General features: G+C 36.7%; 2 protein-coding genes across 4 annotated transcripts; both read left to right on the top strand.

Moving 5' to 3' along the window:
- Positions 1–9,094: 9,094 nt before the first annotated feature.
- On the top strand, positions 9,095–19,600 carry LOC135674082 (ATPase 10, plasma membrane-type-like). Of its 3 annotated transcripts, none has more exons than XM_065183530.1 (22): positions 9,095–9,227; positions 10,467–10,606; positions 10,683–10,802; positions 10,982–11,080; positions 11,236–11,373; positions 11,933–12,067; positions 12,322–12,501; positions 12,888–13,094; positions 13,151–13,270; positions 13,471–13,590; positions 13,692–13,814; positions 14,018–14,122; positions 14,355–14,499; positions 15,573–15,734; positions 15,897–16,135; positions 16,225–16,257; positions 16,347–16,428; positions 17,047–17,207; positions 17,307–17,480; positions 17,969–18,151; positions 18,385–18,548; positions 19,183–19,600. In XM_065183530.1, exons 2-22 carry the CDS (start codon positions 10,544–10,546, stop codon positions 19,277–19,279), a joined length of 2,850 nt encoding a protein of 949 aa, XP_065039602.1. In that variant the 5' UTR covers positions 9,095–9,227; positions 10,467–10,543; the 3' UTR covers positions 19,280–19,600. The 3 variants fall into 3 exon arrangements, with proteins under 3 accessions (XP_065039602.1, XP_065039604.1, XP_065039603.1); XM_065183531.1 differs by having other exon boundaries at positions 9,108–9,227; positions 10,513–10,606; positions 19,183–19,487; XM_065183532.1 differs by lacking the exon at positions 16,225–16,257 and having other exon boundaries at positions 19,183–19,487.
- Positions 19,601–20,640: 1,040 nt separating this feature from the next.
- Positions 20,641–26,948, top strand: LOC135674083 (uncharacterized). Its single transcript, XM_065183534.1, has 4 exons — positions 20,641–21,141; positions 22,047–22,199; positions 24,636–24,953; positions 26,242–26,948. The coding sequence occupies exons 1-4, from the start codon at positions 20,779–20,781 to the stop codon at positions 26,680–26,682; spliced, it is 1,275 nt and encodes a 424-aa protein (XP_065039606.1). The 5' UTR covers positions 20,641–20,778; the 3' UTR covers positions 26,683–26,948.
- The last annotated feature ends 781 nt before the right edge of the window (positions 26,949–27,729 follow it).

Below are 27,729 nucleotides of genomic sequence, written 5' to 3'. Positions count from 1 at the left end.
GAAAGTGTTAATTTCATTTTCGAATTCACTTAACAATTGGTATCCTAACAATCAGATTTTCTCATACACTTATGAAAAATATTTTTCTAAAATGGATTTGATGAAATGATTCCTGCTTATAAATTCCATCTTGAAATATGAATGATAGTGTTTTTGCTTGCAAAGATTTGTTTCACATTCATATCTCCTATGATTCGTGTGAAGAAAAAGAATTTATAAATCATGATACAATGAGATTTCTTATGCAAAAATAAAGTGCTTTTGTGATTCTTTGCTAAAGAGAATAATTATTAAAATCATGATCTTGGTAATTATAACATGAAGCTCTTTATAAATCAAGATCGTTCATTATGCTCCCTACATTTATCAAAAAGGAGTTCTTCAAATGAAATGCAATTCAATGAAGTGTCATATTGATATCTTGAAACTTGGAATATTTTAAAATGTGATCTTGATAAGAATGTTTCAAGTTGCTCTTTGTACTATATATTTTCGAATGAATCATGAGCCATGATATCATATATTTCATAATACAAGATTTATTTGCCTTATGTCTTAAACTTTCATGCTTATCTTAATTTGGCATATAAAGACTAAGGCATGCTTAGATGAAAAAGAATCTCTTAAAAAATACTTTTCCCATCTGATCGAGATTAATGATTTCATGATATTTTGTGAATCTCGAAATTAATTTTAATGACTTGATTATGAATTTCAAGTTAATGATTTGATTTGAATAAGTTTTATCTAAATCATAATCTTGATCTTGCAAAATTGAAGTCACAAATAATATCTTAAATTAATGGATTGAAACATTGTATGCTTAAATTAATCATTCTCCTATGTTTCAAAAATTCCTTAAAAGCCTTATGTGATGATTGAAAACTAACTTGCTTTATGATGAATCATGAATCATGACTTGATCTATGATGTAAATGCCTTGAAATGATTGAAATATTTAACACTTTTATGCTCTTCCCCCTACTTTCTTCTTGTTTTCAATGATAAAATGGGGAGAAGTTTTGATCATGCATGGTAGGATATAATTTGACAAAATTGATACCATCATGATATGAAACATTTATGATGTGCAATTATGCATGCAATACTTGTGCTTTCTAATTATGATGTGATGTATTGCATATAATGTAAATCATGATTTAAAATGCTATGAGTGCCAAGTTACACATTTTGAGAAGAAATTGTTATATTGAAACATTAATATAATTATGAATGATGATATGATATCATGCATGTAATACTTCAATAATGATGCATGCAATGATAAAATATTCATGATGAAAAATTGTCTTGACATTCATAACTTGATTATTCATCATTTGTCATGATTTTGAAATCATTGTAAAAGGAAAAGAGAACTATAAAACTGTATTCTCTCTTTCTTTTTTACAATGACAAAGGGGGAGATAGCTAGCTTGTACAAGTCAAGAATATGCAAAAACTTGATTACTAGCTTGCCTATTTTAAGTAGCAAAGATTGCTAACTTGCTTATTTCAAGAAGAAAAATTGTCTTCTTGAACATCACTATCTTGAATATCTCAAGAAGCAAAACTTGCAATTTGCACATTGCAATAGGAAGCAAGAATCATAAGCTTACACAAGAAAGCTATCTTGCATTTGCTTTCGAAATTTTTGCTAGCTTATATATTGTGAAACTTGTATATCGTAAAAATTGCTAGCTTGTTGGTCTAAAGAGAAGCAAAAAGTTGCTATCTCAAAAGAAGCAAATGTGCTATCTTGCCTATATCAAGAGGCAAAAATGCTAACTTGCGCATCTAGCAAAGTGAGCAAAATTTTCAAGAAGCAAGAGTTGCCTTCTTGAACATCTCTAATTTGCTAGCTTGCATGATGTAGAACTTGCTATCTTGAACATTACCAAAAGTGCTATCTTATATGCTATAAAACTTGCATATCTAAAACTTGATAGCATGAATGTTCTAAGCATGATGTAACACTTGCTAAATCTTCTAGCTCCAAGATTGCATGATGATAAAACTTGATACTATGTTTTTCATGCAATGAGTTGAATCAATATCACAAACGATTGATTGTGATACTTCTCCTTTTTGTTGATGACAAAGAGGGAGAAGTATGTTGATGAAAGTATGTTGATGACATGACATGTGATGCATAAGTTTATGCATATGTTCATGTTGACGTGTTGCAAGTATTCATGATGAATATTGTAATGACTTGAATTCAGTTTGAATTCAAGGTTCTATCAATATGACATATTGATAGGGGGAGTTTGTTTAAACTCCGGGAGTTAAGTTTAACTCCGTCATCAAGTGGTTGTCATCATCAAAAAGGGGGAGATTGTTGAATCTCGTATTTTGATGATAAAACTACTTGATATATGTTTATGATTTAATCTGCGTTTTGGGTGACGCAGGATGCTTCGATCAGGATGAGACAATTAAAGCAGGAAAATCATGTTGTGCCGAAGGAACATGTCAGAAGATTGGACGTCGGGCCGGTGGATCGGTCAACGTATCGACAGAAGGCTTCGGGCCGTGGACTCGGGCATCGGGCCAAGAAGAGCGGGTATTGTGCCAAGGATATCGGAGTTGCGGGGTCAACTGGCCGATTGGGCAATAGGCTGCAGGAGAGGACGATGCGCCGAAGAATCGGACGAAGCGTCGAGGGACCAATGACATGTCGGACAACTTGGTTAATTGCTTAGGATTAATTGTCTCGATCGAAGTTTTGTTTTTGTTGTGCAGGATTAACTATGATAACGATGAAGACATAAAGCGAAACAAAGTGTCGGAGTCAAGCGCGAAGGATTTGTTGCGAGTTTGAGAGTTCGACGGAAGTCCGAAGGTTCGTCGGGAATGCTACCGGAGCTCGCCGAGAAAGATCGGAGCTTGCCGAAGAAGCTCATTGGAACTCACTAAAATCAAATCGTGAAGTCTAGGAGCTTGCCGGGAGTCCGCAGAATGGTTTCCGAGAGTTCATCGGAAGACCGCCGGAAGTTTGCCGAAAGCTCGCCAGAAGAAGTCTTGACTTGCGAACTTTGTAATAGCTTAGAAAATGTCTTTAAATTCATAGTTAGCACGTTAATTAGGGTTAGGATTAGGTGTTAATCCTATAACCCAAGTAGGGGTCAATTAGGCTCAAGTTCGGACTGGTTTGGGCCAAGTTTGGAGCCAAACCAAGTGAGCTGAAATAGTGAAAGAGGTGGCACCGCCAGGGTTGGAGGTGGCACCGCCCAGGAGAGGATCTCCCAGCGAAGCTGGGCGGTGCAACCGCCCCAGGCAGGAGGTGGCACCACCTGGGCTCAGTCTCCGAGCGAGACTGGGCGGTGCAACCTCTCCTGACAGAGGTAGCACCGCCTGAGCTCGGTCTTCGAGCTCCGGCAGGAGAGGTGCAACCGCCTCAGTCAGGAGGTGGCACCGCCTGGGGCTCAGTCTTCGAGCCAGACTCAGGCGGTGCAACCGCCCCTGACAGAGAGGTGCAACCGCCTGGGCTCAGTCTCCGAGCTCTGCCAGGCGGTGCAACCTCTCCAGTCAGGAGGTGCAACCGCCTGATCCCAGAATTCCGAGATTTGATCGTTTTGAGCTCCAAATTTGAACTGGGTTGGGGCCTATAAATACCCCACCCATTCAGCACAGAAAGAGCAACAGATCCACACCGAATTCTTGATCTTTTCTGTGATTCTAAGAGCTCAAATTTGTGTAAAGTCCAAAAGTTCTCCTCTTTCTGTTCTTCAAGTCTTGAGTTGTAAAGAGAGGAGAGAAAGGATCTGTAAGGGTTGTCTCCTGAGCCCGTCAAAAGGAGAGAAACTGTAAAAGGGCAGTTGGCCTTCGCCCATTGAAGGAAGGCAGCCAGTTGCAGCCAGTTGACGTCGGTGACCTCGTCGGAGGAGGAAGCCAAAAGTGGAGTAGGTCAAGACTGACCGAACCACTCTAAATCTCTGGTTTGCTTTTATTTCGAGTACCTTATCATTACTGCAAACCTCCTACATAACTACTGCTCTCTGCACCTTTACGAACAAGTTCTAAGTGCTGATCTTTTCGAATCTGCATTCAGACGTAAATCTGTGTTTTTCGTACGATCAGTTTACGTTTGTGTTTTGATTCTGCAAAACTGTCTTCTGCGCTTTTTATGAACTAGCTTCTAAGTTTGGATCTCTTTGAAACTGTTTTAGACGCAAACTACGTTTAGACGTAAAACTGCGTTTAGACGCAAACTACGTTTAGACGTAAAACTGCGTTTAGATGCAAACTGCGTTTAGACGTAAAACTGCGTTTAAACGTAAACTGCGCAAACTGTGTTTAAACATAAAACTATGTTTTAGATGTAAACTTCTTTTAAACGTAAAACTATGTTTAGACGTAAAACTGCGTTTAGACGTAAACTGCGTTTAGATGTAAAACTGTGTTTAGACGTAAACTGAGTTTAGACGCAAAACTGTGTTTAGACGCAAACTGCGCAAACTGTGTTTGGACATAAAACTGTGTTTTAGACGTAAACTACTTTTAGACGCAAATTGCGTTGAGACGTAAAATTGCGTTTAGACGTAAACTGAGTTTAGACGCAAAACTGCGTTTAGACGTAAAATTGTGTTTAGACGCAAAACTGCGTTTAGACGCAAACTGTATTTAGACGCAAACTCAGTTTAGACGTAAACTGTGCTTAGACGTAAACTGCGCTTAATCTTAAGTAATCTTAGAATCGGCTTTTACATCGAAATCGTTTTTATCGGACGAACGCAGCTTTCGTTTTTAAATCGCTGAAAGATTTCCGCTGCACTAATTCACCCCCCCTCTTAGTGCTCTTGATCCTAACATATGTCTGGACTGTACCACCATCTGACACAGACTCGGAGACTATGTCATGATGGTGCCACCTGTTAGGTCAATGTTTGGGCCTTTCACTTGGCCCAACACAGCCCAAACTTAGGCCCAATTGGCCCCTAATTGAGTTGGCTTAATTATATTCTAAACCGACTCAATTAGACTCTAAACTAACTCAATCTAGACATAATTGATTACAAGCGAATCCTTATTGTTTGGCATGTCATTAGTTCATTCGGTGCTTCGTTCGATCCTTCGGCGCATCGTCCTCTCCTTCAGTGTATTGCCCAATCAGTATATTATCTTCTCGCAACATCTGATGTTCTTAGCGCAATGTCCGATCTTCTTGGCCCGAAGCCTTCTGTCGATACATCGACCATTCCTCCGGCCCGACGTCTAATGTTCTGACATGTTTGCTCCGGCCCAACATCTGATTCCTTTTGCTTTAATCAATTTGCCTTTTTTGATCGACGTTAGCTCTGTGTTACTCAAAATGCTCATTAGATCACAAACACATCAATTGATTTTATCATCAAAATATGAGATTCAACAAGAATCATGCTTACAAATTTACTACCAATTTTAAATTTATCTAACATTTGTAGTAATAATAAATTTTCCTTTTTGCATGAATCTAATTTTTCACATTTAGTGCAAGAGTTTAACATGCAATTATCATGCTCATTTTTTTATTTTTCAAATTCATTAGAAAAAGAAGTAAGATCCTTTTTTAGCAATTTATAATTTTTACTAGCTAATTTAAATTTATCATACAAATCATTGAATGCATTAAATAATTCATTATAAGGTAAAGACATTTCGGTTGAATCATTTACCTCATCATTAGGAACCATTAAGGCGTAGTTCGTCACCTCGCCTTTGTTGGTTTGTTTCTCGACTTCGGATGAGCTCGATTTATCCTAAGTTACCTTAAGTGATTTCTTTTTCTTTAGCAACTTCTTCTTTTTAATTATAATTTTATTTTTTGATTATTATTTTATGAACATTTTAAATTTACTTGTGAAGAGTTCAAGGTCATTATCACTTGAGCTTTTGCTCGAGTGGTATTCTTTTGTTCCAAGTGTCAAATCCTTTATATTCTTTGGAAGGTTGTTCTCAAGTTCATCATATGCTATACATGTCACTTCATAGGTTATTAAAGACCTCATAAGTTCTTCAAGCAAAAAGTTATTTATGTCCTTTACTTCTTGTATTGTCGTTACTTTATGATCTCAATTTTTTGGAACTCAACTTTTTGGAAGGGATCTTATAATATTGTTTATAAGTTTGAGATTAGAAAAATATTTGTCAAGAGCTTTCAAGCCATTGACGACATCCATAAAACGAGTATATATGTCAATAATGGTTTCACTTGGCTTCAGTCGAAACAATTCAAAATCATGCATCAAAAGATTTATTATAGACTCTTTAGCTCTATTCATGCCTTCATGAGTTACTTCTAGTGTGTGTTAAATCTGATATGCAGTTTCACATAAAGAAATACGATTAAACTCATTTTTGTTCAAAGCACAAAATAGAGCGTTCATGGCTCTAGCATTCAAAGAAAAAGTTTTCTTCTCCAAATCATTTCATTCATTCATTAATTTAGAAGACTTTTGAAAATAATTTTTAATAATATTCCATAAATTAAAATCTATATAAAGCAAAAAAACTCTCATTCGAGTTTTCCAATATGTATAGTCCGTCCCATTGAATATAGGAGGACGAATGATAGAGTGACCCTCTTGAAAGTTGGTAAAAGTCATTTTTCTTGGGTGTTAAACCAAACAAGAAAAACCTTAGCTCTGGTACCAATTATTAGGATCAAGTCGGCACTAAGAGGGGGGTGAATTAGTGCTTTTGGAGAACTATGTCGATCGTGAAAATTCATACGATAAAACTATCTCAGAAAGACGTTTAAGTTTAAAAATGTTTGTAGGAGAGTGATGAAGATATAAAGTAGTTGTAAAGTAAATAAATAGCAAAGAAGAGAAGGCACACAAATTTTATAATGGTTCAGTCATCGTGACCTACGTTCACTCCCGATTCCTCCTCTATTGAGGCTACCGACGTCTACTAACGGTCTTCTTTCAATGGGTAAAGACCAACTATCCTCTTACAACTCTTTTCTCCTTTTGATAGGCTCAGGAGAGAACCTTTATACCCTCTTTTTATAAAGTTTTACTCGTACTCTCTCTTAGAATAGTCTCTAAACTTTAGGAAAAGGGACTTTATTTTATAAGGGTTTACAACTTTAGAATTACAAAGTTTTGTTCTACTTTCGTGCTCTCTTAAGTAGGAAAGATTAGGGTATTTATAGACCCTAAATGACTTCAAAAATTGGAGCCAAAATTCAAATCCTTGAGATTTTGAGGTATTAGCAATACCACCGTTTGCAGCATTTACACTCGGTAGGACCACTACCTGACACTAGACGATACCACCACCTGATATAGGCTCGAATACTATGTCTTAGAGACTGAGCCGCTAGTGGTTCCACCGCCTGGACCGATAGTGTCATCGCTTGCCCCAACTTTTTGGATCATTGAATGAGCTTTCTACTAGGCTCAAAACAGTCCCAACTCAGGCCCAATGGACCCAAATTGAATTGGCATAGTTACACCCAAAACCAACTCAATTACGACCTAACTATGACCAATTAAGACAACCGATTACAAGACTAGAATTCTATGTTGTCCGGTATGTTATTGGTTCATCCAACGCTCATCCGATCCTTCGGCGCATCATCCTCTCCTTTGACGTATTGCTCAATCGGCATGTTGACCTCCCGCAACTGCTGATCTTCTTGAGGTAATGTTTGATACTTTGGCCCAATGCCCGAACTCACACACACTAAGTCTTTTTGTCGGCACATCGACTAATCCTCCGGTCGACGTCCAATCTTTTGATATATTCAATCCGGCCCAACATCCGATTCCTCCTATTTTAATTTACCTTTTCTGATCGAAGTTAGTCTTACATCACTCGAAACACAGATTAGATTGTAAACTCATCAATTAATTTTACCATCAAAATATGAGATTCAACAGTCCATCCTTTAGCACTTCAACTAATCCTTTGGCCTGACGTCCAATTTCTAATATGATATACTCCGACCCAATGTTTGATTCTCCTACTTCAATCGATTTATCTTGATAAAAATTAATCTTGTGTCACTCAATTTAAACATTCATTGTATCATAACTTCATTAATTGATTTCATACTTACCAAAAAAATTAATTGATTTCATTACCGAGATTCAACATAATAATTAAAAAATATATCATAAACTTAACACAAGATAATATGGTTTCACACTCCATTCTCATATCCTAGAAAACAACCAAGATCTTCATCATATGATAATAATTAAATATAATAAATATCTCTTTTAAATCAATCCAAATCTAAATGAGAAATCAATTTCCTTTCACATCAATTTAGAAGAATTATTCTCTCATCCGTCTCTAAATCCACTAAAAAACCCTGGAGCACAGTGTCTCCCTCTATATATCACTGTCATCATGTATTTATTACACTAATTATCCGAAAAGTTAGAATCTGATTGAATTCCTTGTAGGTGTTTGAATCTAATAATGACTTCTAAAAAATACCATTCAGTCCTAACAAAAACGGTAAAGTTTAACACCTAAAATATTATTATGATATAAAAATTAGTAAAATGGTATAAATTTGTATATAATTTATGTTGTTGTTTCCTTGGTCTCTGACATCACATCAAGTATACAAAATATATAAATTGAGAATATAACAAAATCTAAGAGGCTCCTAATTTATTTAAATATAGGGAATTGATCCACACCTAACCTTCCAACAACCTGTAATCACTTTGTTTCTGTTGCATTAATGCTTGTGTACGTAAGTCATCAATTCTTAAACACACGTAAAAGAGAACATCTCTCATGTCTTATTGTTGATTTCAATTGCATGTGCTCGGCCTAAGAAACAAAGTACAGAATAATTGGACGGTCCCGATCCTCGTCCATCTGCCCATGCACACATCTGAGCCGTTCAATCTGTTGATATGACGCATCAGTGTGGACTCCACCTCGCGTTGCCGCACCTGACGACGATGGACGGATGAGACGGGAAGATGAGAGGAATGGACGGTCGAATTGGGCTCAGAGCCCCAGGCTCCAGTTTTTGGTGACGGTGGGGAAGGGTAGGTTTGACGGTCGAGTGGAATTTGAACAGCCGTTGGGGAGAACGCGAGCGAGCGAGCGAAGGTATGGCGCGAAGCGACGCCACCGCGGCACCCAACGGTCAACCGCTCGACCGGCATAAAGCCGCTCCCTCCTCTGCTGCCTCCTCTCCACCCTTCCCTCCTCCGGCGACACTGCGTCCAGAGCTCCAGCTTCTCCTCTCCTCTCCTCTCCTTGGGTCGGTAAGTGTTGTCCAATCCGGCTGCTCTTTGTCATCTTGGTGTGATTACTCGAAGGAATTCCCCTTCATGTTGTGTTCGATTTCAAATCTGATAAGAGAAACCTGCATCTGAATTCGATATCAGATACTTTTGGAATTAGATAATCCGGAATGGGGTTCCGGACAAATTTGTCTCAATGATAGATTAGTGTATGGAGTCGAAGTTTTTCTTTGTGTTATAAGCAATCGGGACATGCTGTTTAAGGGGTACATCTGAGAGAGATTGTCATGTATGATTATAGAGGGTTGGGACAAATCTGTTTCTAGAAAAGATCAAATCTTTTCCTCTTTTTTTTCCTCAATTGGCAACTGATAGGTAACAATTATCCAAACATATTCCATAAGTAAATGAAAGAGTGGAGGACAAAGTAAAACACGAAAACAACAGATCAATAGTTGCGAGAAACCACATGGAGAGCAGGATCGGATTGACATGAACTTGAGTAGTCACTTTCATGGCATGAAATAGAGAAACCACCCATGTAGCTTTCTTGAAAAGCTCATCCGCAAAGGCCACAGTATTCCTTGCAATACTGGTCTTGAAGATCATCTGACATGGGTGAATTCAAGAGTCTTCTTTGGCTGTTTTCCAGGAAGGCAGAATAAATTCTGATTAGTGCAAAGGTCTCAATTAGGTAAGAAGGTTGAAGTCTAATTAATCCTCAGTCTTCATCGGTTTATGGACTCTTGATACAATTGGATAGGAGACCACAATGTGATTTATACTTTCAGGTTGCTCTCTACAAAGAAAGCAAGAGCCATCTGTTTTTCATCATTCCCAAATTAGAAGTTTAAAATAGTTGACCTAGCTCTTATGACCTACCCATCTGAAGACTTCTTGTTAAGAACTTGAGTCCAAGTTCCTGATTTCTCTAAGGTCTTCTCATGCGAATTTTTGCATTACTCTCATACAATATATCTTTTTTAAGGCCACTAAGGAAACACATTGCTCATTATTTTTTAATATGCCATTGTCGTTCATACAATAATTTATTCCATGCTTGATCATCAACCCTCCTCTTTTTTGTCTGACATAGAAGTCTAAAAAACTTTCAGATGGTCCTATGTTCATCTGTTAATGACTGACATTCTTATGCTTTAAAGGATTGGATTATAAAATTGTTTATAATCAAGAAGAATTAATTTGTTTTAGTTGCCCTTTATTACTTCTGATTATCTTGTTAAGTCCATAATTCTGCAGAAATTGTCTGATACAAATTTGTGTATTGAATTGGTACCAACCAAAGATATCTAGCTGGGGTCCTTAACATTTCAAACATGGAAGATCTGAATAAGCCATTGCTTGATCCAGAAAACTTTACTCAAGATTCAATGGATTTGGTAAGGATGTAGAAAGTCCTTTTTGAGGAATCATTTAAAAAATGTTACTCTGTTAGATTAACCGAAGATAATACAGGAACGCATGCCCTTGGAGGAAGTTTTTGAACAGCTAAGAACTTCTCGAGATGGACTTTCGTCAGCAGATGCTGAGTCACGCTTACAGCTTTTTGGCCTAAATAAGCTAGAGGAGAAGCCTGTGAGTTCTATGTTGTCATTTTTTAACAATTCTGCATTCTTCCAAGTGAATAAAGGTGAACTGTAACCTGATATCTTCCTTTAGAATCTTGGCCTACATTGATAACAATGTTATGCATTTGAAATTAGGGGCATGATAATCCAAACTATTGCTGATATTCTATGTTGGTTTAAATTTAGGAAAATAAGTTTTTGAAGTTCCTTAGTTTCATGTGGAACCCCTTGTCATGGGTTATGGAAGCTGCAGCAGTGATGGCAATCGCACTTGCTAATGGTGGAGTGAGTTGTCTCAGATTATTTTGTTCTTTTTCTAGAACTTGGTTGTGGATAAGTTTAAATTTCTAACTGTGTTTATTCTCATGTGTATATGTGTATATCGTATTTCTCAATGCTGCTCCTTGACTCAATTTCCATGTTTTTTATCTGGTTATTAGAGCGAGGGTCCTGATTGGCAAGACTTTGTTGGAATTATCTGCCTACTGATTCTCAATTCAACAATTAGTTTTATTGAGGAAAACAATGCTGGAAATGCAGCAGCAGCACTTATGGCTCGTCTTGCTCCTAAGTGCAAGGTATCTCCTGGCTGTTTTACTAAACTAGTTTTTGCACATATACTACCAGAGGCAGTCATATAAACTCATAAATGATGTCCAGTAATTGACGGAGGGTAAACAGATTCAGTAGCTTAGGAACATAAGAAAATAAGATAAAGCTTATATTATGTCAATAAAATCATGGAGATAAACAAATTATGTAGGTTAGAAACATCAGAAAACAAGGTAAGCAAATTTTATGTCCATAGAATAAGGCCCACAACTATTATGACACTGAGAACTCAATAATACAATAGTATTTATTCTGGCTGGCCTTTTAGCGAAAGTTTCTTAATTTTGCTGATTGAATGCCCTAAATTGATCTGTTTTTCTCTCATTAGTGTATTTAGTATTGCAGCTATTGGTTGCATTTTTTTTGTTGATCTTGTCATTTCATGGAGGATGAGTGTCTCTACAATTGTTTTTTCATGCTTTTAGTTCTTTTCCTTCTGTATTAGGAATAATAAATCCCTTGATCATGGTAATGTATTTGTTACTTCTGTAAGTTACATTGTTGACTGAGCATGCATGTCCCTAGGTACTCCGAGATGATCAATGGCAAGAGAAGGATGCAGCTATTCTAGTACCAGGGGATATCATCAGCATTAAGCTTGGTGACATTATCCCAGCAGATGCTCGTTTGCTTGAGGGTGACCCTCTGAAAGTTGACCAGGCAAATCGTTTATCTTTTTCCTTCCATAACAGCTTTACATTTCTGAAGAACTGATGATTATATTGTTATCTGATGGAATTGTGTAGCAAATTGCATAGTGAGAAATATGAGAATGGTGAATAAGACACCCATTGTGTATCTTGATTTTAGTTCTTCCATGCTGCGATAGCCCATGATATCATATGCTAAACTAGTATTATATCATTCACAAACTTTACAAGTTATTTTTCTGAGACTTTATTATGATGATGCAGTCAGCTCTGACTGGTGAATCTCTACCTGTCACAAAGATGACAGGTGACGTAGTATTCTCTGGTTCAATTTGTAAACAAGGAGAGATTCAGGCTGTAGTAATTGCAACTGGAATTCACTCTTTCTTTGGGAAAGCTGCTCTTTTGGTAGACTCTACAGAAGTAGTTGGGCATTTTCAGAAGGTAAGCACCACCAAAACCATGGAAATAATATATTGTTATTCTTCAGAATCTGTCAGTTCACTGATATGTCATAATAGATGACATTGAGGAGGATATGTGAAATGCAGTATTTGCAAATCATCATGTAGTCCAATATACCTACTTGTTAAATATGATAATTGCAACTTTCTTAATCAGACTATTAGCTTATGTTCCCTTGTGGCACAAAATAAACTGGAATGTGTAAGTTATGGAACGAAAATACCTAGAGATGACTAACCATAATTTCAAACCTTGATATTATGTAAAATTCAATACCTTAACCCTAGCAATGCATGCAATTGGCATATTCACTAGTGAACTTTTTTTTTCTTATGACTATATAGCTGACCAGTTGACTTATTCAGGTTCTTACTTCAATTGGGAATTTCTGTATATGCTCGATAGCCGTTGGAATGATTCTTGAGATCATAGTCATGTTTCCAATCCAACATCGTTCATACAGAGATGGAATCAACAACCTTCTCGTTCTTTTAATAGGAGGCATACCCATAGCTATGCCGACAGTGTTATCTGTAACCCTTGCAATTGGTTCTCATCGCCTCTCTCAACAGGTATATCCTTGGAATTTAACTGTAATATCCGGACGTTATCTTACATCTATGTACAGGGTGCAATTACTAAAAGGATGACAGCCATCGAAGAATTGGCTGGAATGGATGTTCTTTGCAGCGATAAAACTGGCACACTCACCTTGAATCGACTCACTGTTGACCGGAATCTTATTGAGGTATCAAAAGGCTTTTTTGTTTGCTCACAAGTTATACATGATGTTTCAAAAAAGATTTGATTATTAATGATCACACATTTCTGCCTCAACTATCAGGTATCAATTGAATATATGACATAGCATGAAGAAATGTAGGTTTATTAAGGGCTTGTTTTTTATATCTTTGCCATGTATCAGAATGCCAAAGTATCATCCTGTAGGTTTTCAGTGAGGGCATGGACAAAGACATAATTGTTTTGCTTGCAGCAAGAGCCTCAAGGCTTGAAAACCAGGATGCCATTGATACTGCTATCATTAGTATGCTTGCTGATCCTAAAGAGGTAAAACAGAAATTTTGATATGAGTTTCGTAGTTCTTCATATAAAATTTTGCCTTGTTTTTTGTCTATGAAGTCAAAAGTTATAAATGATTTTTACTACAGGCACGTGCAAACATCACTGAAGTACATTTTTTCCCCTTCAACCCAGTGGACAAACGGACAGCAATTACATACATCGATTCAGAAGGAAACTGGTATCGAGCTAGCAAAGGTGCTCCAGAGCAGGTGCTGGCATTACGATTATAAAGAACGAACATAATCCATTAATTCATTAAGACCAGTTTCATGTTGAAGCAAAATCTTTGGATCTGACAGGGTTGTAAATGAATATCCAATTGGCTATGAAGATACGGTTCTAGTGTCATTCAAAACATGTTTTATATCTATCTCTGCTTAAAAATCTGAGATTTTTTTGGTCATTACTTCAGATTCTAGATCTATGCTATAATAAAGACAAAATTTCTGGAAAAGTTCATGCAATCATTGACAAATTTGCTGAAAGGGGACTACGCTCTCTTGGAGTTGCTTATCAGGTAAGGCCTGGAGACTTGATAAAATAATTAAGTTATACACACTAGTCATAACGAAATTGAAATTTGCATTAAGTTGAATATATTTCAATTTTTTACAAATTAGATTGTACAAGGTGGCTGTCAATTACAGATTCAATATTTCTGTCTGTTTCAAGCTGCTCCATGTGGCAGTTGCAGTTTGCAAATTAAGCCTGCTTGTAGTCAACTTGATGCGTGTTAAAAACATTTTCAGGCCATTCCTGAGAAAACAAAAGAGAGTTCAGGTGGTCCATGGGTTTTTTGTGGCTTATTGCCATTGTTTGATCCACCTAGACATGACAGTGCTGAGACCATTCGGAGGGCACTGAACCTGGGTGTCTGCGTGAAGATGATTACTGGTACGTGTAGGACTTCAAGAAATTGTTATGGTTGCCTCATTTAAATTGTTCTTTTTTGTTAAATAATTATCTTTCTCAATCTTATAATTCAAGTCAAACATAGATTGTCCCATGTTTTATTGCTGATACAATGCAGTCCTGGCATGTTAAATAGGCATGCTGTTTAACATGCCAATCTGCCAATTAAGGAAACTGGACATGCAGATAGATCTAAGTAGTTCAAAGCAAGTGCAGGTTCAAGGAGTTGTCAAAGTTTTAAAAAGATGATAGTAGGAACCAGAAAGTAGACATATGTATAACTGTCACCATTGAAATATAAACTAAAAGCTCATATTACTGTAACCATTACTCATATGACAACACGGAACAGTTGCCTTTAGTAATAACAATTAAAGGAGGATAAATACCTTTTTATTTGAACTAAATTTTATGAATTTAGTTCTCCTCACTTTGTTGTTTCTTTCATTTGCTAGCAGAAACAATCCCTCTATGATCCAAAGGCTTCCTCTGGATTAGAGCTTCAGTCATGTAATTAAGTAGATGTTCACGTTTTACAGAACATCAACAACTTTGAGTATCAATCTGAAATGAAAAATAACAATTTTCTATTAAAAGGATGGAGATCAATTTATTTCCCAAGACCTTATAACTCTTATCTATCTGATCATGGGCGATATGACTTAAGATATTGATGTGTTCTTTTTCCTCATAACTATGCATCCTTGTACATAAAGGTAGAGAATTGGTGTCAGGGACCATGGTAGGGTCATATATGAGTCTTAGAAATATCTGGTAAAAAAGAAAACACCAGAATCCTTGTCCACATAAGGTGGAATTATGTGAAAGGATCTTCAGCAGCCGGCAAGGTGACCACCCAACAAAGGCTGCCCTTAATTTTAATTATCAGCAAATTAAGAATCATAAATATGGCTGATAGCAGTTGAAGAAAACTTACTCTTATTTATATGGTGATTGATCTGATGATTATCAAGCCTACTGAATCTTGACATTGGCATTCCTGAAACCTTCAATTTCTTTTACTTATTGCTTAACAACAATTTTTACTCCTGTAGGTGACCAGCTATCCATTGCTAAAGAAACTGGAAGACGCCTTGGAATGGGAACGAACATGTACCCTTCCTCATCATTGTTCGGTCATGATAAAGATGAAAATGAAGCTCTTCCAGTTGATGAACTTATTGAAAAAGCGGACGGATTTGCTGGTGTCTTTCCTGGTAGTTTGAATTGCTTAATGCATCTTCTGAACATTCTGTCATAGCTGCAAGTTTTGGCATAAATGTTTCCTGGCATTAACCATGCGTTACGGGAGTATGTTTGGCACTTCTAATATGAACTTTCAGAATGGAGTGAACATGTTCCTTTTTGTCAACTTTCAGAGCATAAGTATGAGATTGTGAAAATTCTCCAAGAAAAGAAGCACGTGTGTGGGATGACAGGAGATGGTGTCAATGATGCTCCTGCACTCAAGAAAGCAGACATTGGAATAGCAGTATCAGATGCCACTGATGCTGCTAGGAGTGCTGCTGATATTGTTCTTACGGAACCCGGCTTGAGTGTCATTGTCAGTGCAGTCTTGACCAGCCGGGCCATATTTCAGAGAATGAAGAACTACACAGTTGAGTATTAAAAGGAAAATATTATTTTTTTTTCCTTCTTTTTCTTATAGGTTAATTTATTGGTAGTCATTATCTAAAATTGATGCAGATTTATGCTGTGTCCATTACTATACGAATAGTGGTAAGTCAACCTGAATAATCTAGGTTTTTCTCTCACATCAATATTGATGTACAGATCATCCTAATCCTCTATGTTTGGTTCTTCTGCAGCTTGGGTTCATGCTTCTCGCTTTGATTTGGGAATATGATTTCCCTCCTTTTATGGTTTTGATAATAGCCATTCTGAATGATGGTAAGAGTTATTTGCAGGATTTGGAGCGCACTAATTCATGAAACTCTTCTCTACTAGGAAACCATCTTAAATGGAAGTGTTCATTTTGTGGAAGCTTCATAACCCGTCATGTGAATCAGTATTTTTCTTCAAATTCAAATGATAGATTGCAATGTTAACCATGCCAACCTGTCCATATGATACACATACTCCCAACACAATCTATGTTCTGCATGAATATAGCAGTGCCAAGTTTGTGCTCATGGGCACAACCTCTGTGCTATGGTACTTTCTAGTTCTGGAATGGCATCTCACTTTGAAGAAACCTTATCCGAAATATTTTTTATGGTAGTCTCTTGCTAAGGATATTTTTCTATTTTTATTTAGTGCAAAACCTATTTCCTGATCATTGAAACCATACCAATACAGACAGACAATATTCAGGAAGCACATACAAACAGTTTCAATATCCAAAATATATATATCATGCTGAAAGCAACAACAATATCCGAGATACAATCAGTGATTATAAAAAATTGTAGACATATAGTACGATCGCTGCTTATGTTGTTTTATTTCTACATAATATTTTATGAAAATATTTGAGTGATTAGCATCATGATACGTTTTTCTTTCAAGGGACCATCATGACAATATCCAAGGATCGTGTGAAGCCATCACCACACCCTGATAGTTGGAAACTCAATGAGATTTTCGCTACAGGTGTTGTCATAGGGGCTTACCTTGCATTAGTTACAGTTCTCTTTTACTGGGCTATCGTCAAGACTAGCTTCTTTGAGGTACTGCAGTTTATGTTGTTGTTATTTATTTACCTTTTATTCATGTTCTGATGGTTCATTTTAACATGAACTCTTTGTCTTTGTTTTGTTTAATTGCAGACTCATTTCAAAGTTAGAACTCTCAGCAGCAGCATTGAAGAGGTCTCGTCTGCTGTATATCTGCAAGTTAGCATCATCAGCCAAGCTCTTATATTCGTCACACGTAGTCAGAGTTGGTCATTTTTAGAGAGACCGGGTACTCTCCTAATGTGTGCATTTGTTATAGCTCAGCTGGTAAGTGCTCTAAAAATTTGTTATTAAGTTGTCCATGTTCATTTCCAAAAGAAGACCGTAAACTTGGTTCTCACATCTAGAATACATAAAGCAGCTTAGGGTCAGATGAAATGCATGCAAACTTTGATTTGTTCAATGATATCTATGAATGTGTGCATTTGTTATAGCTCCGCTGGTAAGTACTTTTGAAAAATTGTTTTTAAGTTGTCCATGTTCTTTGCCAAAAGAAGACCATAAACTTGGTTCTCACATCAAGCATACATAAAGCAGCTTAGGGTCAGATGAAATGCACGCAAACTTTAATTTTTTTATGAATTGTTCTGTTGTTCTTTGGTGTCTAAATTTTCCAAGCCCTTCCTTCTCAATCTATCATGTATTAAAATGCACCTCTAGGATACTTTCACTGCTCAACTTGATGAACCGAATGATATGGCTGGCTCTTATGGTTAAGTCATGCATCGAACAATAAGCTTTCCAAATTGGTGCAGGTTGCCACCCTGATTGCAGTTTACGCACATATCAACTTTGCATCGATTCGTGGTATAGGCTGGGGCTGGGCTGGTGTGATTTGGATTTACAGTTTAATTTTCTACATTCCTCTTGACATAATCAAGTTCACCGTTAGATATGCTCTCAGTGGAGAGGCATGGAATCTGCTGTTTGACAGAAAGGTCAGTACACGGCAACTTTGTTACTCTTCTCTCCCTGCTTTCGAAATTCTTATTCCTTGTGTTAGCTAGAGAAGCTCAGATGTCAGAGTTTCATCATTAATTACTCCAGTTAAAAATGTAGCTAGACACTCTTATGCTGCTTCTTTATTTTCTTGAATTTTCTTTACGTTGCTCAGAGCAATCAAGTTAGAAATTGCCATCACGAGCTAATCAGCGTTCTCACTCTATCGCAGACTGCTTTTACTTCCAAAAAAGACTACGGAAAGGAAGATAGAAAAGCTCAATGGGTAATCTCCCAGCAGTCCTTGCAGGGGCTTATACCTTCTGATATCATTGCCAATGGAAGACGGTCTTCTTTGATTGCTGAACAGGCAAAGAGACGTGCTGAGATAGCCAGGTAATTGAATTAACAACAAAATACTTATGAATAGGCAAAATCATACTATTAAACATGATATGATTCAGATAATCGATCGATCAATAAACTAACAGTTTCTGTCTTAATAAATGGTGGCCATTTGGAAGTTTAAGTAATTCTTGAGATCTTTATGCGGATTGTGATTAGTCTCTTTCTCTTCCTTTACGATCGTCTTCATTTGAAATAAATTAAATATTCACTCAGTTCCAAGTCATCGTAAAATTCTAGGTCTTTACCATTCCTAAAATTCACTCCTATCCGACACGATCCTTCACTCGGAATGTACTTGAAGAAAGTTCTCTAACTTGAGAACATAGTTTATGTCAGTAGTTATTATTTATTTCTCCTCATTCAATATGCAAGAGACCCTGGCCATCGATCAAAGCTGACCTGAATGGCTATAGGCAAAATTGAGACTCCTTTCCGTATTGTACTAATTATCAGATCGACTTTTGTGATACTTTGCATTGGCAACAAAAAGTTTGGCAGCATGTGATGGGTTCGTTCTTTACTCGATGATCCTTGCCTCAACAGTTTTGTTTCTTGAACATCTTGTTTCGAGTTCTATTCTTTTCATGGTTTCATTCTAACAAAGAGATGTTCTGTTTTGCAGATTGGGAGAAATACACACGCTAAGAGGACACGTAGAATCTGTAGTGAGACTGAAGAAGTTAGACATCAATGTTATTCAAACTGCTCACACAGTATGATACCTACCAGCGATAACCTTTTCACTACAACTGCGGAATAGATACATGAGACTCCGGTTAAAGAACTTTTGCTCTTTTACTTTTCACCACATTCTGATAAGCCCATAATATGAACAAGATAGGTGATTTAAGTTTATGATAGTCATTAAAATGATGGATTCGGACAATGTTCCTTCATGCAATGGAAGTGCCAGTTTTTTTCGCGTCAGACCAAGTCATGGTCAGATGTAATTGAGTTGTCAGCCAAATAATGCACACTCTGATTCAAACTTCAATAACATTGAGAAGAGTAAACAAAAGTCTCTTATTCTGTTTACTATACATACATACATATATATACATATATACATACATACATATATATATATATATATATATATATATATATATATATAGACTGGCTGATGAAATTGTCCTTTCTGTTCTATAAAATTAGCTGCTGACTAGTTTGTTTAAGTAGATATTGCAGTCTCTATTTTCATGTGAGCATTTGCTGATAAAAATCACGTTGAAAGAGAACATAATTCTGAATGTTCCTCTGTCAAGCAAGATTGGATCAATCCTTGTTCAGAAATTAAATTTTACTCCTCTTTTATATGATTTGTTTGTAACTTTTAGCCAATAATGAAACTAATCATACTGATCCAGAGTAATCAAATAAATGACAGAGAAAAAGGTGGATGAGCTTCAAGTTCCACTAATATGTGGAAGAAGCAATCTCCTTTTTGTTTCTCATTGAACTAAAAGCTGACAAAAGAAATCACTGAGGATTTGCTCATATTAATAAAAACCCATTCAAGATTTTAATAACTTGTTTCTCATTGTTTTCTTTATTAATTACACAATCATCTTAATGGTCAATTAATATGATTTTTTTTTTTTTGTTGCGTAGAAGAAGAAGCTCACAACCTCCCATAATTCAAAGTATTCTTACTAGGGTTCTTGAAATATCTTTATATCCTAAAAATAGCTAAAACTCTGACCTTTTATTTCCCTCAGCCCGAGCCCAAGCAACAATTTGTTGTTAGTTTCTATAATGAACCAGCTCAAAAAATAACCTGATTAATTTAAATTTGACTGTGATAAGATATCAGTTCCATAGACAACATTTAATTTAATGATGACAACAATGACGACGACGAAAACAACAATGACTTGCTAACAAAGAACAACAATAATAGTAGTAGTAGTAGTAATAATTATGATCATAACAATAATAATAATAATATGTATTATGTATAGTTTTAATCACCCAACCTGTTTGAGATCAAGCAAACTCAAGCCGATCAACAACCCTCTGTTTATTATAAGGATTAGCGCCAATTCGAGCTCAAATATTATGGGCCAACTCGGTCCTATTAATTTACGAGGAATCCCCTATTAGTTTAGGGGTTGACATTGGAGCCCCTTCCTATAAAATCCTAATTAAAGCTCTTCGCTTCTTTCAAAACCCTAGTGATCCTACCCCGGAGCGCAGAAGAAACCTTGGTCGTTCGCCCATGGCGGAAGCCACCGATGGCCGAAGCGACACGAAGAAGAAGAAGAAGAAGCGGAACAAGCGAGTGAGCGTGAAGATGGAGGGTCTGTCTGAGGCCGCCGATCGCGTCGCCCCGGTCGTCGGCTACTTTCCCTCGGGATACGATCCCCGGGGGGAGGGCGCCGATCCCAGCATCAAGGTCTTCAGGAACAAGAAGCGGCCCAACCGCCTCGAGCTCGTCGTGAGTCCCAGTGGCACCGGCGTCGACTTCGTTGGCAAGAGCTACGCCGGCGAGGCCGCGGGAGCACAGATCTGTAGCTACGCGCTCGGGGTCCTCGACAAGGAGTCGCAGACCCTCAGGATTGTGCCCATCGCCTCCAACAAGGTTTCTTATCTGAATAAGATCATTCTTTTTGTTGCAATTCATCTTAGCCACTAGATTAATGGTAGACGTTCGAACTACGGGTTTGGCTTCGAAAAGCAATCTTTTCCCAGAATTTGTTCGTGATGTGGTTTTAGCTACTTTTTGCATTATTGGGTCTTTAAAATTGGAGATTTTTGTAGATTACTGACATCGTTTAACTTTTTGTATTAGATTTCTTGATTACTAGAGTTTAAGAAGACCAATGACTTGTTTTTCTTCAAACATATTCAGAAATCAGATTTTCTGTTCATGTTTTAGTTGAATAGCTTAAAAGAATTTTTTGTGCAACAAGTAATCTGCGTTGTTTAAGACCCTTAAATTAATTAGTGGTAATGATCATTATATTTTATTAGAATCTTTATATGTTGTTGAAACATACATTTGCTGATTCTGGCTTGTTGTACATCTGATTTCTATTTTGTGCTTGTAATCTTGAAGGATCCTATGGCACACTGATTGGATCTTTCATTGCTATGTTTCTCAGTGATGCACCTAATATCTTTTTTTATCGGGGTCTGTATACTATGATGTGGGTATTTTGTTCAACGTATTTAAAGATGCATCTCGTTGGTACTTTTTTCCCCACCACACTTTATGTAAATTTAACATCTTGATGTCTCATTACTTAAAAATATCAGAGGATCCATAGTTGCTGTCTGTATGTTTGAGTATGTCTAACATGGAACTCCACAATAAAGGGCAGGTTCACGAATTACACAAAATCATCATCTTATTGTTCATGCATCTGTGTCATGACTGCCGAAATTATTCGGGTTATGAGTTTAAGCCTCAACTTTTGGTTCCTCCAATTTATGAAGTTATTGCACCTATATAGTACCATATCTTGATTAAAGTGATTAATGCAGATCTTAAGATTGGAGCCACGGTTGAAGATGAATCCTTTTGCTGATACAGAAGTTTCAGACGGTTTAGCTGAAGAGAGTATTGCTACAAGCAAAACAGAACGAAAAATGGTGGATCTTACTAGTCTTTATGGAACAAAGAAGGATAGGGACAAGGTAATGGCTTTTACCTTTGTACTTATTACCTAATATGCCATTTCATGTTTTGTGGATTCTTTAATATTTCAATTTCAGCGATTTGAAACCTCAATGTACTTATTTATGTACATTCCTTCTTGATCTTCTTGGGTTATCTTGGTATAACTGTATATGCAGCTGCTTACCTCTATTGCTGTATATGCCTCAATAACCTGCATGCTGCAATAACTGACAACATTCTTAATTCTTTTTATGTCATTGGTTGATTTCAAAATGATAGTGCAATCTTCATTGAAGCAATAGGAGGTTCTTGTAAGATGATAAAGGTACAAGAATCTTTGTCTTACAAGGGTCAATAATCAAGAAAGTACCTAACCAAAACTTAGATAAGAAGGATAAATACAACTTTTTTGTTTGTGTGGATCTATAATAAACTTCACTTTTGAACATTAATTAGGGGTCTTCTGTTATTAATATTGTTTGTCTTATTTTACATCATTAATTAGGTCTGTGTTCTTGGTAGCAAGGAATAGCATGCTCCATGCTAGTTAATGATCTAAATGAAATAAAATAGCATTGATAACATGGATCCCTGATTACGGTTTGAATGTCAAGGAAGGCAAATAAAATATTATTATGGTTGCAACAGGAGCTTTGACATTTTATGTTCGTCTTTGTTCTTGAGTTCTCTTGGCTGGAATCTTGTTGATTCATGAGCCTTTGAAGTGCTAATAATTCTTTCTTTCAGGCAAAATTTTAGACTGTTGATATGTATTTTAGTTGTATTGGCTATAAAATAGAAGGATGGTCAGTACACGAGTTTCTTGCCAATGGAGGGTCTCAAGAAAGTCAGATTATGCAGCCTTATTCTCATAAGAAGACAATCTATTTCTGTGACTCAAATTAGGGTCACCCATGACATAGAGGAGTAACCATACTGTTGTCAAACATTGCCTTCTATATTAGCTTAGAGAAGACAGACCTAAAAATTGCTTCAGATCTGAGTCTATAGATAGCACTTGTCTCCAAGCCTAGAACCCCAGTGATTTCAAAGCCCGGAGAAAAGGCTGGAATTAAACTGATAGTCAGCTGGAATTATGTCTTCCAGTGAATTCTAGCCTGCTGAAATTAGCTGTTCCCATGAATATGGGCTGTGCAAGGCTGATTTAGGCTGTTCCAGCTTGTCATTGACCTGATCTGATTCTTTTTCTTCCTTATTCTGACCTGTTGAGCTTTATCTTTAACTGCATGGAGAAGTTAAAAAAGTAGATATCTATCTCTTTGTCCAGAGGAGTATGTAAGTTTGGTCCCTAGAGTCTTGAGTTTAATTATATTTCAAAGATTCCTAAGTCTGTACAAAGCAAGGTATACATTTTCATTCGGACCAGTATGTATCAGCCAGTATTTACTGGTGCAAATGTGAACTACTTGCAAACTGCCCAATTTTGAGTGGTCCATATGGGATAGGGCTTACCATTGTTCATAGTGTGGTAAGCTCTTTTTTTAACCCTAAAATACCTCATGCTGTTTGTCACCCATCAGTGGTACTCCTATCATACTCTAATACATTTTGCTCCTCCTTTTGCCCCCATTCTCCTCCTTTTTCTTGCTTTGTCACGCACTCCTCTTGTTCTTCAGCTTCTCCTCCTCTTTTTTTCCTTCTCTTTTTCTCTTCCTCCCCCTTCTAGTAATGTGGTACTTATTGACATGTGTCAATTCGTCGGTTTCCTGTCAGGTCCATATCAGTCTAGCTGATGACGCATATAAATCACAATCGTTGGTGTAGAGTATTTGATGTGAGACAAATATGTCTTTGTGCTGGTCTTTTGCACAATCATGGCACTTTCTGATCAACAAATAGCTAACAATGTCAGAAGGAAAAGAATCAGGCTGTATTAGTGGAAGTTAGCTGTTGCAGGTCTAGCATCTTTCAAGTGATGGGAGGCACGTCATCTTGACTATGTTAGCTATCTTGTCATTTTTTTTTTCAATGAGAAAGGAGTCTCAATTGAAATCTACTTTGCTTTTCTAATATAATTTGTTATAGAAAACTCCATGGCATCTGTTCAACGTTTAATTGATTTGAGTTTTGGAACTCCCTGACATAATTAGTTGTTGATCTCTTCATTTTTTATTGTGGTCCATTTCTAAAGTTTTAGAATTCCATTTTTAGCTTTCTTCCAGGCTTAATGATTCACTTATATACTACATTTGATCTACATGGTGCTGAAGAAGCACCTTATCTTGCCCTCGTGTGTTTTGGTGCTCTATCTATGATCTATCTCCTTTGAGAAAAGCTGTGTAGTTCTCTCATTTTAGCAGAATGTAATATAAACTTTCTAAAAAATCTGAGGTGCAGGTATGATAAAGCTATTTCTTTACTAGTTGATCATGGAATGAATTCACTAGTAGCAAAAGCATTGTTTTATATTTTAACCAACATACCATATGCAGGATAACAAATGGAGGTCGCTGATCCAGCAACGTAATGATTCTTCAGCTCGTGAACATCTAGAGAACATTAATCTCAATGCTGACGGGGAGAGTCAGGTTCTTGAAGATACTTTAGAAACAACCACTCGGAACATTCCACCTTATGATGCTTCTGCTGATACACCAGAGAAAGCATACCTTTTGGATGAGATTATTCCCAAAGGTGAAAGGGGTCACCTCCTGGATATTTTGGACGATTTACACTCTGGAACAGATATCCCTTCAAAAAGTTATCCAAGTTTTGTTTTTAATCGTATGCACAAACTAAGGGAGATTCAGGTGCATTATCTTGTTTCTTTGACCTTATTACTGAGCATTATGCTTGATCATTTATTTAGTATTTTGTTGTTGCCATTTAACTTAGTGTGCTTTATTCCTTTACAATGATCGAGTGAATTCCGCTAGCTTCTTGTGTCTTATTTGGTTATATTATGCCTTCTATTATTGCATATGATCTCATTTAAGCTACTCCATTTATTGTTTTAAGGCCTATAGACAATTCTTATAAAATAATTAACTAATTACATCGGCCTATATGAGCCAATACATAAATATATTTGAAACAGAAGTTGCAGAACTTTTGAAAGTATGTTTTTACTTTTCCAACTTGATTCTCATGCCGTAATTTAAACAACTCTTGGAGCATAAGGTTAAGCAGTGGTATAATGAAGTCATGTGACAGGCTACTTGGTTCTTCTCTAATAAGCCTAGTTCATCAAGGTAAAAAAAATTGATGTACTTTATTTTTTGCGGTTTAGTTTGAGATGCCAAACCCATAATACAAACTGGCAAATTTTTTTCCAAAAGATTTTACATAAGTGTGATACAGAAATATTACCAATTGTTCACTTTGATAAGGGAAGTCTACCTAACCAACAGCTCCCTATTGTTGAGGGAGGCATTTTTTTGGTTATAAGGTGAAATCCTTGTGAACATAAGCTAGGCAGCACATGAGAAATACCTGTAAACTTTTTCTTCCTTACATGTTCATCACATATGTATCCATGCTTCTAGTAGATGGTACATTCTACTAAAAGGAGTTAGAAACTCATCAAAGGAGGTGTATACTTCCATAATTTCTTTTGTTTTGCTGTGAACCATGAAAATCAGGATTTCCTAAATTTGGGTATTTTTACAAGATAAATTTAAGTCCTCTAGTGTGGAACTTGAGCATATACTCATGAAGGCATCTACTTTATAATTACTTGCTGTGTCCAGATTTTTCTCTTAGTGAAGTCGAGAGCATCTGTGCAACATGCGTTTTCTAGTCATTCAGCATTCTTGATGCTTGTTAATAAAATGTATTGTTTCTTATTGAATGTAGACTTCAGTTAAAACTTTCCTCATCACGTTATTAAGTTTCTAGGGAGGAAAAGGTCGTATGAAGTAAGCAAGTAATTGTAATCAGTGGCATCACCACTCTGCCAAATATACACACTTCATAAAGAGAAGGAAGTTCAATTAAACAAAATGTGACTGTGTGTTTCTCGATCAACCTATTTTGTTATTGTACCACAAACAATCATTTTTCTAGAAAAACTAATGTTTCATCTCCTGACATTTACAGGATGAGAAAGAGAGAGAGAAACTGGCTTGCATATTCTCATACATCTCTCATCTTCAAAATTTTTGGGAACGATCACGCCCTTCTCGGCATTTTAAGTCCGCTTCTCATGACAAATCCACCGATCACCTCAAGATTCCACGCATTGTATATCAGAAGCTGCTGAGGATGTTTTTGGATCGTGAATCAAATGTGCTATCAACAGAGAAGAATGAACTTCTTATTGGGCACATACTGGTGCTCACACTTTTCGCTGATTGCTTCCAAACAGACCCATCTGACATTGCAAGAGACTTGAAGATGACTGTCCAGACTCTAAAACCATACTATCAACAATTAGGATGTAAAATCTTCCGGGAGTCCCCTTCTGCGCCCATGTTTATGATTCTTAATGCTCCACTGCAGTTCCCAGAGATAAGGAGGACTCAGAGACGACGGAAGTAGCCATCCCAAATTACCGCTGGTACCAGATAATTCATATTCATGCATACATCTATGTGACGGAGGATGAGCATTTTTCATGTATCTTTTACAAGACACAGGTCTTGCTATCTATTTGCAGTACGAGAAGGATGATTGCAGTGCCTAGTCTTTTATGTTTTTGTGTTTCCTGCTGCTCAGTTGAATGTGTTCTGAGACGCAATGCTTATCTCTGTGCGGATACGTTTATCTTAAAAGGGCTATTATTATTAAATTGACGGCTTTGCATATGATTGGGTGTAAGACAGACTTCCTCGAGACCAAACTCCAATTTTTGTGGCTACTCATTTTCTTTCATGGTGGGAGATCATTTTGCATTGCTGAATGCAGACGTTGTTGACACACTGGACTATAATAATTTGTATGGCTCGTTATATGACATTGCTGTGTGATTCTTCAGAATAGAATTTGAGTTTCCATGTTCATCCAAGTGTCTAAGCTCAAAGCCATTTCAGATATTTTTGTTCAAAATCCAACTATATGCTCTACAAGTAAAGTTATATATTCATTCACATTACATGAGCAAATAAGTTAGCATTTAGTTTTTGTTTTTTTCTTTACAGTTTATTAAATAAAGTATTGTGTATTTATCTCAAATATCAAGTACACATTAAAGCTGCTTGTTTTCTAATTATATAACATTACCCCTTTGTTTTTTTTTAAAGCAATTAGTAAGCTTTTGTTTTTAGCTAGCTGGTATCTTCATATAGAATTTAACTTTACCAATAAATTGGTGAATTTGAACTAATCGAAGTTTGATTGTTTGTAGTTTGGCTAACTTCATCATTACGTTGGTTTATTTTTAACATGAACACAATACCGCTAATGCCATCCCTACTAATCAAAATTAAGAACCAAATTAGTACAGATTTGTTTTCTCCTGAGAAAACGAATATCCGAGGAGATTTAATTGGAAATTTTGCTGTCCGACGCCGTCTCTCACAAAATGTGGCGATCGAGTAATCCTGAAACATATCAAGGGTGACGTGGCCCCGCACGTTTCTTACGGGT

The sequence above is a fragment of the Musa acuminata genome, chromosome BXJ1-5, assembly GCF_036884655.1.
Source record: "Musa acuminata AAA Group cultivar baxijiao chromosome BXJ1-5, Cavendish_Baxijiao_AAA, whole genome shotgun sequence".
In the NCBI taxonomy this organism is placed as follows: domain Eukaryota; kingdom Viridiplantae; phylum Streptophyta; class Magnoliopsida; order Zingiberales; family Musaceae; genus Musa; species Musa acuminata.
The sequence above is the reverse complement of the archived record's forward strand: the minus strand, read 5'-3'. Positions and strand labels throughout refer to the sequence as shown.